General features: G+C 35.1%; 1 protein-coding gene across 2 annotated transcripts in view; it reads right to left on the bottom strand.

Moving 5' to 3' along the window:
• The window catches only part of SMC4 (structural maintenance of chromosomes 4), a 35,153-nt gene that overhangs the window by 9,096 nt on the left and 12,682 nt on the right, over positions 1-13,375 (bottom strand). For both annotated transcript variants that reach the window (XM_026045266.1, XM_026045268.1), the window contains exons 6-15: positions 8,342-8,506; positions 7,286-7,413; positions 6,689-6,829; positions 5,432-5,582; positions 4,647-4,811; positions 4,103-4,336; positions 3,195-3,380; positions 1,426-1,587; positions 773-1,001; positions 591-670 (exon numbers count right to left, since the gene is read on the bottom strand). In XM_026045266.1, the coding sequence (XP_025901051.1) occupies positions 591-670; positions 773-1,001; positions 1,426-1,587; positions 3,195-3,380; positions 4,103-4,336; positions 4,647-4,811; positions 5,432-5,582; positions 6,689-6,829; positions 7,286-7,413; positions 8,342-8,506 (1,641 nt within the window). The remainder of the gene's footprint in view (positions 1-590; positions 671-772; positions 1,002-1,425; positions 1,588-3,194; positions 3,381-4,102; positions 4,337-4,646; positions 4,812-5,431; positions 5,583-6,688; positions 6,830-7,285; positions 7,414-8,341; positions 8,507-13,375) is intronic.

Genomic DNA, 13,375 nt, shown 5'->3' with positions numbered 1-13,375 from the left:
CAGGAAGGATAATGTCACTAAGAAAGATGATTTTACTTCACAAAAAGTGCCCAGGTAAAGCTCTACAGATTAGGTAGTCTATTTTCTTAATCCATCTTCATCACAAAAAATACAAAACTGATGGCTTAGCCTGGGATCTCTTTTCAAGTACAGAGCAGAGAAACTTATTCTAACCAGCTGACAGAATCCTTTTTGAACTTTCTTGACACCGACACTTGAGTGGGACAGAAATGCAGGAGTGCTCTGAAATGATCCAAGTCTTTAAAGAGCTTTTCCTTCCTACTCTGTGTGAACAAAGACATCATTTAAAAGGCAGAAGTAAGACTCCTTTCCCAGATGCTTCATTTCTTCCCTGTTACAGTTTAACAAATTGTGGAGTAATAAAATACACGTTTTCTTAGAAGACATTTGAAAGTTCAATTCCTTGGTCTCTACAAGAGAGCCATCCGGAATGGCTAGAAGTGCAGCACTACTTGATAGTTCACACACAGACATGACAAAAGTTCCATGTCAAACTCTCTAGGATTTAAAAAGTGGTATTTTCTCTCAGCTAAGAAATTCACCTTTTATTTAAGGTTATATACACTAACCTCTTCTTCTGAAACATCGATTATGACTGAGGACCCCATTCTTCCCTTCATTACTTTACCTCCACCACCAGTCATTGTTCCTAAAGTAGATGAAAATAAAAAAGTTGGCATTCTAATTTTGATTTGATAGTATCTATAAAATAAAATGCTGGAATTAGAATTGCAAGTTTGTACTTAAATACCTGACTGTTCTATGATTTGTCCTTGCAGTGTTACAACTCTCCATCTTTTCTCTTTTTGGAATGCTATTCTGGTAGCCTGATCCAAGTTATTAGCTACTATAGTATCACCTAAGGCGAAGTAAAAAGCCTGGCGAATCTTCTCATCTTTCACCTTCACCAAATCAAACAACCGTGGCATATTTTCAGGAGTTGAAATTTTTTTCAACTGGTGTTTTTCCCATTGAGCCATCTACATAAAAAAAAAAAAAAAAAAAAGTATCACTACAATTCTCTTCAGACTGACAATTGATAGCAAAGCTTCCTTGGGGATCTCTCTCTATTTTTAGGATAAGAAACCTACCCAATAACTCACTGCTCTCCTAGCTACTAATACTTGCTGTGTAAATTTCATACAACTGCTAGATTACTGTTTGCTATTAAAAAAATATAAAGATATAATAGATTAAAAGGCGCATCAAACATTTGTGATGATCATACAAGCATCTAAAAAGATTTTTTAAGTCATAGTACATAAACTTTATTGCTTGGCTGTATAAAACTCTGAAGTATCCCCATCTGATTGAAATGTTTTCTAGCTTGGCTTTATCTATAGACATCAGTACTGCACAGCTTAAAATAAGCAAAAAACAGAAGGTGTTTGCTCCAATACTTACTTTGTCCAAGGCTATAAAGGTGGCAAATCCAAATCCTGTTCTCTTCAAGAAAATCACACATTCCTGTGCAGTATCAATTGTATCAACAACGATGTAGTCTAAGGCACCACAGCAGGATGAGATAGCAACATCATACTTCTCATCAATAGCTCCTAAGTCTCCCTAAAAAGTAGGGTGAAGGTGGAGAAAGAGCAGAAATACTCTAATCAGCTTGACAACAATGTTTTGCCTAGGCATTAAGAGAAGGATAACTAAAATTATTGCAATGGGAAGTGATGTGAAAAATCAGAAAACAAATCCTCCAGTTGACTTTTTGTGGAAGAAATTATGCTCTAATTCAAAGTTTTTAAACAAGAACATACTCCTGCATACTGCTATCTACACATTTCCAATGTACTTTTTTTTAAAAATAGAAATTCATAAATGTTAGGATTTGAACAGAGTTTGTGGTAGGGCGACGTGGTAGCACCAATTTATTTTCTACAGACCCACACCACATTTTCTATGCCACCATTTTGGCAAGGCCAACCGGCCTGAAAAATCGTTTAACAAGCTCCAGGCTCAGTCCGGCCACTGGTCATCTGGGTGAGATGGAGCTGGTCACCGACTCCTGTGTGTCACATTGCGACCATCAGAAAAAGAGGAAACATAAGAACTCCCTTGTGCGTTCGCAGAGCGCCTACCCACAGAGAGTCTCACTGCTCTCTGCAGCAAGTGACAGCACAGAGCAGGGCACACCCAACTGCACTAGACAGTGGTCTCCTGCTCTTTGAGCCTACATCCTTTTTAATGAAGCTTTTAATACTTTTTTTCAACTATGAATGCACGAAATAGATAAACTGGGTTATAAGAACACATGCTCAGCATTATTCATATTTTTGACAGACCATGCCACGTTACTCTGAATAGCTGAATCAGTCCTATTTATCAGTCACATCATGTTCTTATGTTCTTTACAACCTTTTCACTTCTACTGCAACATACTCACTTTCTGAAACAGAGATACTTATTGGAGGAGGAAGTGGGGAAAAGCAAGAGAAGAAAAGCGCAGCATTCGACCATTTTACATTTACACTGATACGCATGGACTGCTTCGTACTGCGGGAAAAAAGCATTGCTAAAAAAGATTATACCACTCTGTTTTGATATATGTGTAAGATAGAAAAAAAACAAAGAAACCACCGATAAAAATTATGTATTTTTAAAGAAATACTGTACAGTTGATSACAAATTTAGTACATTTTCATGTACAAAGAACATTGAGTTACATACAGACTGTGAGAGAATATGCTTTTATGTTGCATGGTAGTTCTACAAAGTGTGACAACACTAATTGATTCCACCTTTTGTAGCACCAGAAAACAGAAGGCACCATTCCACCCAAGTACTTGGGGGTACAGGTGGCCCTAATGAGCAGGATCAACATCACTGCAACTGGCAGTCACAGCTCAGGCTGGACTAATGCCTGGCTACAAAAACTTAGCTCCTTTGAACATGGAGTCAGTTGGGTTCTATGTTAAGGATCAGCCTACAAAAAAAAAGATACACTTTCTGAGAGCCACTCTGCTTAGTCCCAAGTAAATATCAACTATTACCTCCTTTTTATTATTTATAAGAAATCTACAGGATTTGTTACTGATTAAATTAATAGCACCAGGCAAGCGAGGAATTCTACCCTTCACTGAATCACAGTAACATACTCTTTCAAAGTCCTATTCTGTCATCCAGAAACTGTAAGAGTAAATATRTAACAGCCTTTTAAAATTTACCAGTCTTCCATATATTCCTTGAATTCTTCCAGATTTCTTCTCCTGAAGTAGAGCCTCAAGCACTTTTCCTCGACTGCGACTTTGTGCTAAAGAACTTTTGGCTTCTTCTACTTTTTGACGTAGATTTCGAACAAGATTTTTAGCATCTGATTCTTCTCTTCCCAGTTTCTCAAGTGCATTCTCCTTCTAACAGTTTGGAGGTGGGAAAAAGAAAAAAAGAGAAAAGAAAAAAAAGTTATCTTAGCTTCAAGAAATGTACTATGCTCAGGTAGACTCARATATGTGCTTGTGCAATTAATGAATCCAGACACTGAAAAGCAGAGGTAGATAATGTTTACTAGAAGTGTGGATGTGCGTTGGTACGGTTTAGTATTAAACATAAAACCCAAAAGTTCACTTTCCTATAAATATGTCAGCTTATGAACTTGAACATCAGCTTATGAMTAGGTATCAGATTTTTGTCTTTGATTGATATTTGTCTTTGAGGAATGAGAGCAGAACAAAAAAAAATCAGAGAGGTTCTGAGACAATCATTACATTTTTTTGGAAAAGTACACCTAGTTCAGGGGGAAAAAAGCATAGTGCATAGTAWGATGAATTAACAGTGATATTATAATTGTATTACTTCTTTTTTTCCTTACATGTTTCATTATGATACTTGCCAATTCCCTTGCAGAGACTATGCAGGATTTAATTACAAGTGTCTAATGGCAACATTTGCTTAACCAAAATCTGTTTGAAATAAAATACTTTAATAAACAAGGTTTAGTTTTTAAAAGGTGTTTCACTGGAGACAGTTTTTCTATTTATTTGCACCATGATTGCTGCTRAACAGAGTGGAACTTTGCTTTTTGKGTTGCAAGATTGTTTCTTTGAGTATGACACAATGTGTGAAACTTAGGTCTCACCTCCTTTAATTCCTGTTCAGCTTGGGGTAGTTTTGCATGTATATCTTTGATAGTGACCTTCCTTTCCTTAAGGGTTTCTGAAGTAGTCTGTAGGGCCTCCTTTGCCTGATTTAACTGAGATACAGCAGTATTATGGCGCATGAGATAGATATCGAGCTCTGACTGGGCTACCTCCATCTTCGAACGTGCTTCATTCACTGTTTTGTTAAACTCCAGGAGCTCTTGCTCTTTGCCCTGCAGAACAGATAATAGAAAGTTAAAGTGTGTTCAAATAATGGAAAAGTATGAAATTTAATATACATTTATGAATGACACACTTGATAACATATAATCTATAAAAACTATAAAAAGGAAACAACTTAATGAAAAAATAGCTCTCTGATTTTTGAAACTTTCAATTAGCCTCCAATGAACTCATATCCAAAACTGTATATTTGCCACGTAAAACAGTAATTTGCAGTTATCTTATGATCACTCAGCAGGTCAGTATAAAACCTATACATGAGCTACATATTAACTTTATGAAGCCAAAATAATTTCAAACCTCTTTCTCTTTTTGAAGTCCTTGTGTTTCTTTTTTAAGGCTATCCATAACGTGCTTTAGCTTTTCCTCTTCTTTCTCTTTCTCCTTTTCAAGGAGCTGTTTCTTAGATGTTGCTTCGCAGATTTTTTTTTCACTATCRGAATGTATACTTTTCAGTTCTTCTACCTATATGAAGTAGAGATTTTAATTTCCTCCCCCACTGAAGTGAAACAGTCCTATCTCSTCCTTAAATTCTGCCATGACATGAAATCTTATAAACCTCCTTTCACAAGATGATTCTTCATCCAGAGTGTGATTTAACGTCTGTAAYGGTTAGTAGCAATCCATTTGGTAAAATATACTCCTTAAGGTAATTAATGTAAAAGTAACAAATATACCTTTTAAGAGYAAGAATTCTCAAACATGTCAAAAAAACCCCTTTCAAGCCACGAGACCACTCAAAAGAACTGAGAAGGAGAGCTTCTAGCTTTGTCTTCATCTCAGAAAAGAATCTAGTACTGCTGGTCCATGGTCTCTACAGTTAAGATGTGCAACGAACAATGATTTGAAGAAGAATAATGCATTACACCAGTAAGTGATTTGCAAACAAAAGCTCTTTGATACCAGACTGTTTTCCAGATGCTTTAAATAACAGAAAATACCCAGTCAAAGGAAAATTAAACATGCTTCAGGTTTTCTTTGTTGCACAAAGCAGAACTTGTCTGCTGTTCTTACCCATGTGCACAAATATGTTCTCATCTAGCTCAATCAAATACACATCTTTGAAAATGGAAAGTTCACATTACCTTTTCTTTGTCCTTTTGAAGTTGTTTCTGAAGTTTTTTAGCCTTACTTTTGGCATGTTTTAATTTTTCCCTTACTTTAACATCCTGCAAATCCAACTGAGTAAATTTTTCTTTATTTTCTTCTACAAACTTTGTAATTTTATTGAGTTTTCTGAAGGGGAAGAAGAAAGAACCATCAAGTTTTTAGCTTATAAGATAATTTCAGTAGAACTTTTAGCATTTTCTAAGATAGTACTATTTGGTTTATAATATTCACATCCAACTTCTACTATATTCATAGTATTTTCTCAGGGCATTGATGCTTCAAGARAAAGAAGTCAACTAAGAAAGCAATGCTAACCATACTTTCACAAATTACTGAAATTTATTTTCTTGGATTCTCTTTAAAGTTCACAAATCTTAAAACTTCTCAGTCTCAGAGGATAAGGTTGATACTGTAGTCAGATTGAAGATTTGACACTAAAATACAGACAAATCAATTATAGACACACATAATCTATGGCTAGAGAATCAAGGAAGTCAGAGAAAAATACTTATTCCTGTAAATAAGCATTAAAGCTTTATATATATATATATATAAAAGAATCTGAAATAATTATTTTTTGCACACTCGATATAAAAAGTATGCATTTAAATTTTATCAGAAGTAAGTTTTCTTATTGTTATTTRTAGATTTCATTCATATTTCCAGATTATTCAAACCAACTGACAACAACAAATCATACAAAAAAGGGTACTTATTATTTTTGTATATTTTTGTGCTTCTTATACTCAAGGCAACCCTGCTCATCATTCAAGTTTTTGGTGAAGGATAACTAAAAAGATAACATTAATAAATATTTTTTTTTCTGGTCATTACTCTATGCAACTAGGATGTACTTGTGCTTTCTAAGATGGTGCTTTTTTTTGCTAGAATTAMCCCAGCTTGTTCTGAAAATCACAATAACTCTAAAAGCTACCATGTTCTCCAAATATTGAGGAAGTTAACATTCCATGGAGATGAGCATCCGAAAGAAACCAGAAAAATGAGCAAGAAAATGACAGGATAACAACAGTTGGTCAGCCTTCCACTTCCCAAATCCAGAAGTGCTTAGAACCAAAGTATTCACTTGAAACATCAATAATATAGACTGCAGGCTACCAGATACCTCAGTGAAGCATCAATACAGAAATTACTCTGAGTTCCATGAAATGTGGAACATAAATAGTACAATAACTAATGCATTTTCTCTGCTTATAGATTTATAAAGTACTTACTTTTCAAGTTCTTTTAGTGCTTTATTCTTTGTTTTCATTTCATCTCCAAGTTTGCTGCTCTTCTCATTAACATCTTTTGTTTCTTCATGAATCTTTTCTTTCTGTACTTCCATCTCATTTATTCGCTTCTGTAGATCATAACTAGACAAAAATTTATGGGAAGATTACAAAACCCCATCTTTTTCTAAAGCTGAAAATTTTAGTATTTTTCTGACAATCTTAAGAGTGGTAAAGTGATTACAAAAAATATTGAGTAGCTTTGCTAATTTAATAATGAGCAAGGAAAACAATTTAGACACTTCAAACAAAAATAATCTTCAAATGATCTAGTTTCTCTTTGCTTATAAAGCTGAGAGGTTCATCTGACAAACTGCTTCACTGTAAAAGCTGGCAAGCAGCTTTTTTTTTTTTTAAATGGTCTATTGTTACTTTAAATTTTTAATTTCATTTTCAGAACAATTGAAACAAATCACTAGCCATGTATTCAGTTATTCTAAATGAGTGATAAAATCATTAAGAAAACAATACTTCTAATTAGCAGATATATATGCAGAGGCYAACACCAATGCCAAATCAAAACCCCACAGAAGTACTTACATGTAGTATTGAGAAATACGATTCTTTTCTTTAACCTTTTTGTTTTCCAAAGAGAGAAATTCAATGGCTTTATTCCTGTCCCCTTCCAAGGCATCCTTCTCCTTTTCCACCATTTTGACTCTATTTAGCTGGATGACATAAGAGAGTGAGAATTGACTTTGTTGCTAGTATTACATAGTAACAAATCATGATGAAAAATAAACCCACCACATCACATCCTCTGAAAAGGTACCATTCCCCAACTAACTCTACATGGCATTTCCCCACTGGAAATGAAATGAAAAGCTTGCAAGTGACAAAGTTCTTATTTTTTATAATACCAGCTTATTTACAAGTACATGGAAACTCAAAACTGAAAATACCTGTCTGACCTGAAGATCATATTCATAGTTCTAAGAAGTGTTTCATACACGGGGCTGTTTTGTTTTTATTTTAAATTAAATAAGGAAAACAGTGGATTTTGGCAATGCAGTACTACATTCGCAAGCAAAACAAAGGAAAAAAGTGTTTGCCTGTATCCTACTACCACATGTCAGTGACATGGTATTAATCCCCCTAAAAGCTTTTGACATGCTTCTCAATGCATCGGTGTGCAAGGTTTGTGAAAGACAAATTGACTTGAAAAGTGAACATTTATGAGTGTTTTTGTACAGTTTGTATAAGTTTTTTCACTAGGCCAGAAGTTGCTTTAAAATCATCATCTTGTCAGAATGAGATCTGAACTACTGATAGTAAGAAATTGTTTTTACAGACTTTTTGCTTGCCTTTTTCTATTTTTTGCATAAAGGTCATCATATAATGCAAGGCTTTTTGAAAGATTTCTCTTTTCCAGACTCAATGCTGTACCCAAAGCTTATATTAACTCTGTATGTCCAAAACAATGTAATCCCCTTAGCAATAGGGTGTAAAAAACTCTATTTCTCTGTGCTCAATATCATACCAGATATGTGAAATAAAACAAGTGGTTACATTTTTGAATGCTTTGCTAAAGTAGAATCAAATCCAGAAATGCTGCAAGTTACTTTTGATTTATAAAGCAAACAATTTGAGACTCACCCTTTCTCCTCTCTGTTCATTTAAAATCTCTACTCTGCGACACAGTGTTTGAATAGGATCTTTTAGTCGTGCAGATCCTATTAGGTCTTCTAAATATTCGAGCATACCTTCATCATGTTCAGTCTGGCCTTTTGGCTTCATCATTGCAATCTGTTCAACTTCACCCTTAAAAAAGAAGTGCCATTGAATCTATGTCTCTAAATTAACAACTTTTTTCCTCCCCCWCCGAGGGAAAGTGTATCCTAAAAAAAGTGCAAATATCTTTGGAATGCAGGTATGTGGCCACATTCAAGTATTATGAAAGAAAGAACCAAATAATGTAATAATCAAATCTGATTAATCAAAGGAGCAATATATTTGGGGCAACAAAGCTCAAAGTGAATAGTAAATTCCTCCGAAGCGTACATGGTGATGASCTGCAAGAAAAGCGACATCCCTTCTGAAAACCACCGTCAGGTCTAAACTTTGCTTCGTTTCTCTAAGGATTCAGAATGTATTTTCCCAATCTAAAAAAGGAAGAGGAGAATGAAGCATGCCCTCTAGATTGTTTAGAACCTTATGGTCTTAAAYTAGCTTACTCTAGGAAAAAGAACCCAGAATTCATTTAAGACAGAGCTGTCCTGGCTGAGCTAACAGCTAAGCCCCTGCAAAAACCACCCTTGAATCTGGGCTAGAATTCTGGCATTAAAAAAGTTYGAGTTCTTCATTTAAAAACATATTAAAATTAATGGATGAGTTTACCAAAGAACACAGATTTGGAGCACAACAAAGAATCTCTAGTACATACAAGGAAGACCAATTAATGAGTCACCTGGGGAACCAGAAAGGACCCAGACATAGAAGTCAAGGGCAAGAGTTCAAGGCAAGGACTGTAAATCAGAGCCGTGTCCTGCTTAGGAAGTTGAGATACTTTTTCAGAGCTTTATCTGATAAATTACTACAAATTTTCTGATTTTGTTCTACTTGTTCAGTACACAATGACACCTAGTGGTCCTGTGCTTTTTGTATAGTTAGGTGATACCATTTGGCTGAGAAAAGCAAATTTTTGCAAATTACATGAAGTAAGAATTTGTATGTATTAAGCTATTTAAGTCTTTCTTGCACGTAAGAAATTCCTGCGTTGAGGTAAAAAATAGGAGCATTTTAAAATTCCAGATATTAAATACATCGGAACTTTTACTTTCTGAAATTACTCTTCACAAAAATATCAGCAGGTTTGACAGATAAAACCTCATCTCTGTATTGCTACCGCTTACACACAACAGAAAGGTAAGCAGTTAGTTTCATAACCATTTCAGCTGCATTAGATACCATTTAGATTATATGTTTGTTTCCATGCCACTGAAGTACGCCTCCTACACCTGTCAGCCACATGCTGCTCATTAGCAGGGCACGCTGTGCAAGAGTTTAAATTTTGGCAGTGCTGTCACAAGTCTCATTTTTGTTTTCTCTTGCCTTAAAGTAGTCTCTGTTTCCATTCAAAAGAAAAAAAAGTCACAAAATATATATTTGTAAATTCAGGTACTGACCATCAAGCAGTAACATATCTGCTAGGAATCTTCTGAAGTTGCATATATACACAGTATCCTCAGGGCACTTCTTCCAGTTTGATGCAATGTTTAATTTTGAATTGGTTCAAATCAATCACCTGGACTTAACACGAGCAGGGGATATTCTACTTTATCTTAGGCAGACAAGCAAGGAAAGTAAGTCAACATTTTTTTTCTGGATCCAGCTAAGCATAAATTCCCCCTTTAAGCCAAGGCTACCTAGGAAAGATGATAATGTAGTTATAAGGGTTCTCTGTAGCCCACTAACGTTACAGGGCAACATGGCTATAACATGTCTAATAAGATGAGTACACAACTCATGAAATTTAGTCACATTTTATATAAATCTATAATCTCATAAATTAAGAAGTTAGGCTTTTGTTGGTCTTCGTGGTGAACACACCACCCTGTGACCAGGAATGCAGCATTACTAGAGACCTCAGTTTAAGTCGCACATACAGGAAAGTTCTGCAAAACTGAATTCAACGAAGTACTCGTCAAAAAGACGATGAACAAAAATTAACTTGTTGGGCTTGGTATTGCCAGTTGTATACTATGCAATCTCTGTTTAGAAGCAAGAAAGTTTAGAATGACATTCTTCTCATCTGAAGAGATTTAGAGATGATCTACTTAAATACTTAGCTACTTTTCATATTAGAAGTGAAAATGGGCAACCTTCAGAATATATTAGCCATAATCAAATAATAACAGTATGAAATAGCTATTCCTTATTCACCAAGCTAAATGTTAAGAAAACTCTTTATCTCCTACAGTTAATATATGAAGAAACTGAAACGTTTCCAACTATTTTCATTAGCAAAGGAGACTGAAAGTAGTTACCTGCTCCTCTTTTGCAAATAAATCATGAGAGTGATTAATGGGGGAAAACGTTTCACAACTTYGCTTTGTCTTAAAGCTTGATACAGTAAATACAACTGTTTCCTAACCTTTAAACTGTACCTTTCATTTTACCATTTTTATTATTGGAGTTATATTGTTTAAAAAAATTAAAATTGCTCATTTATACAGCAAATGAATTTTCGAGATACAGAGAGCATTTTTGAAAGTGAAACTAACGGCAGCAGGCAGGCTTTTGCTGAAAAGGAGAAGAAACATGCTCAGGCAAGCTTGGTGTAGCTGTCACACCTAMAAGTAAAAAGCCATCAAACTGACCTCCAAGAAAGCTCTGTAACTGTTTGTCTTGCTGTCTTTCTCTGGCTCACAGGCATGAATTCACAAAGGGAGAGGGAGTAACATACAAAAGAACTAATCTTTGAAGACAATCAAAATGGATGTTAACATTAGGAAACTGATGACACTGTCAAACTGCTCACAAAGAACAAGACATTTACAGAARTATAAGCAATCACTAATGGTACTGTTAAGCAATCACATATTTTATGACTATTTTGGGAAGACAAGAATTCTAAGTGGAGTTACAAACCAAATTTCAGTTTCTATATTGCATATATGTTCATTTATGCTAGGARGCTAGCACATCACTGGCAACATGGGTAGATGATTTAAATGAATATTAATGTAAGCCTAACATATAGACTTACACAATGTTATACAAAAGTATATTAATATAAGCCTAAATAACATCTGGTCTCTAGCAAAYGCCTCAGTTTAGTTATCAGAAAATGACTGTCAGTGCAATTTTAATGAGAAAATATTTATCACTAGAGATGTTTTTAGTAATGAAGTTAACGGACTGTTTAAGAGAGAGTTGTTGTAAATAATCATAAAGTCACTTAACAGAAGGCTAGGAAGTTATAAAAAAATATGGGGGAAGTCAAGAGCCACTCTAAACGATAGTCATTTTCTCTAGTCAAAAAACACAAGGGATAATTTCAAGGAACTTGYTTTGCATAGCCGAACTCTTGAGGAGATTGTTTAACTGGCATTGTGCTCAAGTTACTTTCTAGATTTAAATYTGCATAACTTGTAAGTGTGCATAAATATATAGTAAAATTACCAAGCACATGAATAGCAGCAGTCTTCAAAGATCAACCAAAGACTTGTTGGTGATGAAAAGAAATGTCTGAAACCAAAGCTTTAGCTGAGAAGCCTCAAGAGGGTCAGCACAACCCAAGGGYGAAGAAGCAGTGGGAAATACCCTAGCTCAGCCTGCCTGGACTTGTTCTGCCTCTTGAGCTCAAGCCCATGAGGATGCAGTGGGTGGATGGCTATGAAGATGTCTCATGAACTGAGAAAAGCAGCGAGTGACATGAGCAGTACAATCTATCACTCAAAGTTTTGAGGTTGCCCAGTCAGGAATCTGTCTACTTCAGGTCTATGAATAGCAGCAGAAGTTGTACTTACATCCTGGGAGTACCCTGGAAATGCTGTATATTCAATGCAAAAAAAAATCTATGACCAACTGAATTTATCAAATTTCAGTTCCTGCAGTGCACATGTATTTTGCTAGACTAAAATTCTCATTACAACTAGCCTATCTCTAGTATCCCCACCTTAGCAGCCCTTAAAAGGTGGGGCAACAAAATGTCTAAACTCTYTATTACCTCATTGCTTCAAATTCCTACTGCAATTTTCTCTACATTTATACATTTAGTTCTTTAAACAGCTGATTTATCAATAGAGAAAGSTGTAAATCCGAGCTATTCAAGCTTTTATGGTATGCATCACTGGTCTRGAAATAGGATGCTGCTTTTTACTTCTGCAGATAATTCCCAGTTTGTTGCTCCTGGGAAACAGCAGCACCACTTTCCAGCAACTCTCTTTTTAATTGAGTTAGGAGTCTCTGGACTGAAGTAGCAACTCCAAAGCTAAGAAAAGTAGCATAAGACAGGAATTCTGACTTTATCCAGATTCAAATGGTCATAAATTGACCCGGATGGTAGTCTGTGCTGTGTTTAACAGCTTTGTGATAATGAATTACGATTGAGGTGTATTAGAGCAGAGCCTTCARATTCCAATTGAAAATAGTAATTACAAAGTCTATCTACTAAAAGTAATCTTAAACTTTCCACAAAGGTAGAATTTGTACTTAAAAAAATATTAAATAATAAGAAGAGACTTCTCAGCACTATTTCTAAGGATTTCTGGTGAGTCTTCAGAGAAAGATGTCTGCTTGCTAATTACCACCGCCTCTATAAAGCTCTGAGAATGCAAGAAAYTAACTTGAAGATAGCAGATCGGTTTGTCAATGTAACTGTTAATAGTCTTAACAGATCCACCTTGCTCTAAGTCCTACAGAAAAATAGCATAAAACAGGTAATTATTTGCCCACAAAAACAACTTCCTGTGATTTCAGGGTTGCTGTTTATTTTCTAGCATTTAATCTCAAATTTTAAAACAACTTTCTAATAACTAGAAACTTTAAGATGGATTAGCATGTCCTATTCAATGAATGTCTGAAGGTTAAAAAAGTGAGTTTTTAATACCTTAAGGCAGGTGCACACTAAGATACATTTTGAAATAGTGCAGTTTTACAGCTTAGAGCCCAGTAGAGGGAAATATA

Source organism: Nothoprocta perdicaria, unplaced genomic scaffold (genome assembly GCF_003342845.1).
Source record: "Nothoprocta perdicaria isolate Ctin4 unplaced genomic scaffold, notPer1 scaffold_4, whole genome shotgun sequence".
Taxonomy (NCBI): domain Eukaryota; kingdom Metazoa; phylum Chordata; class Aves; order Tinamiformes; family Tinamidae; genus Nothoprocta; species Nothoprocta perdicaria.
Note: the sequence above shows the minus strand (reverse complement) of the source record. Positions and strands in the feature narration are given on the sequence as shown.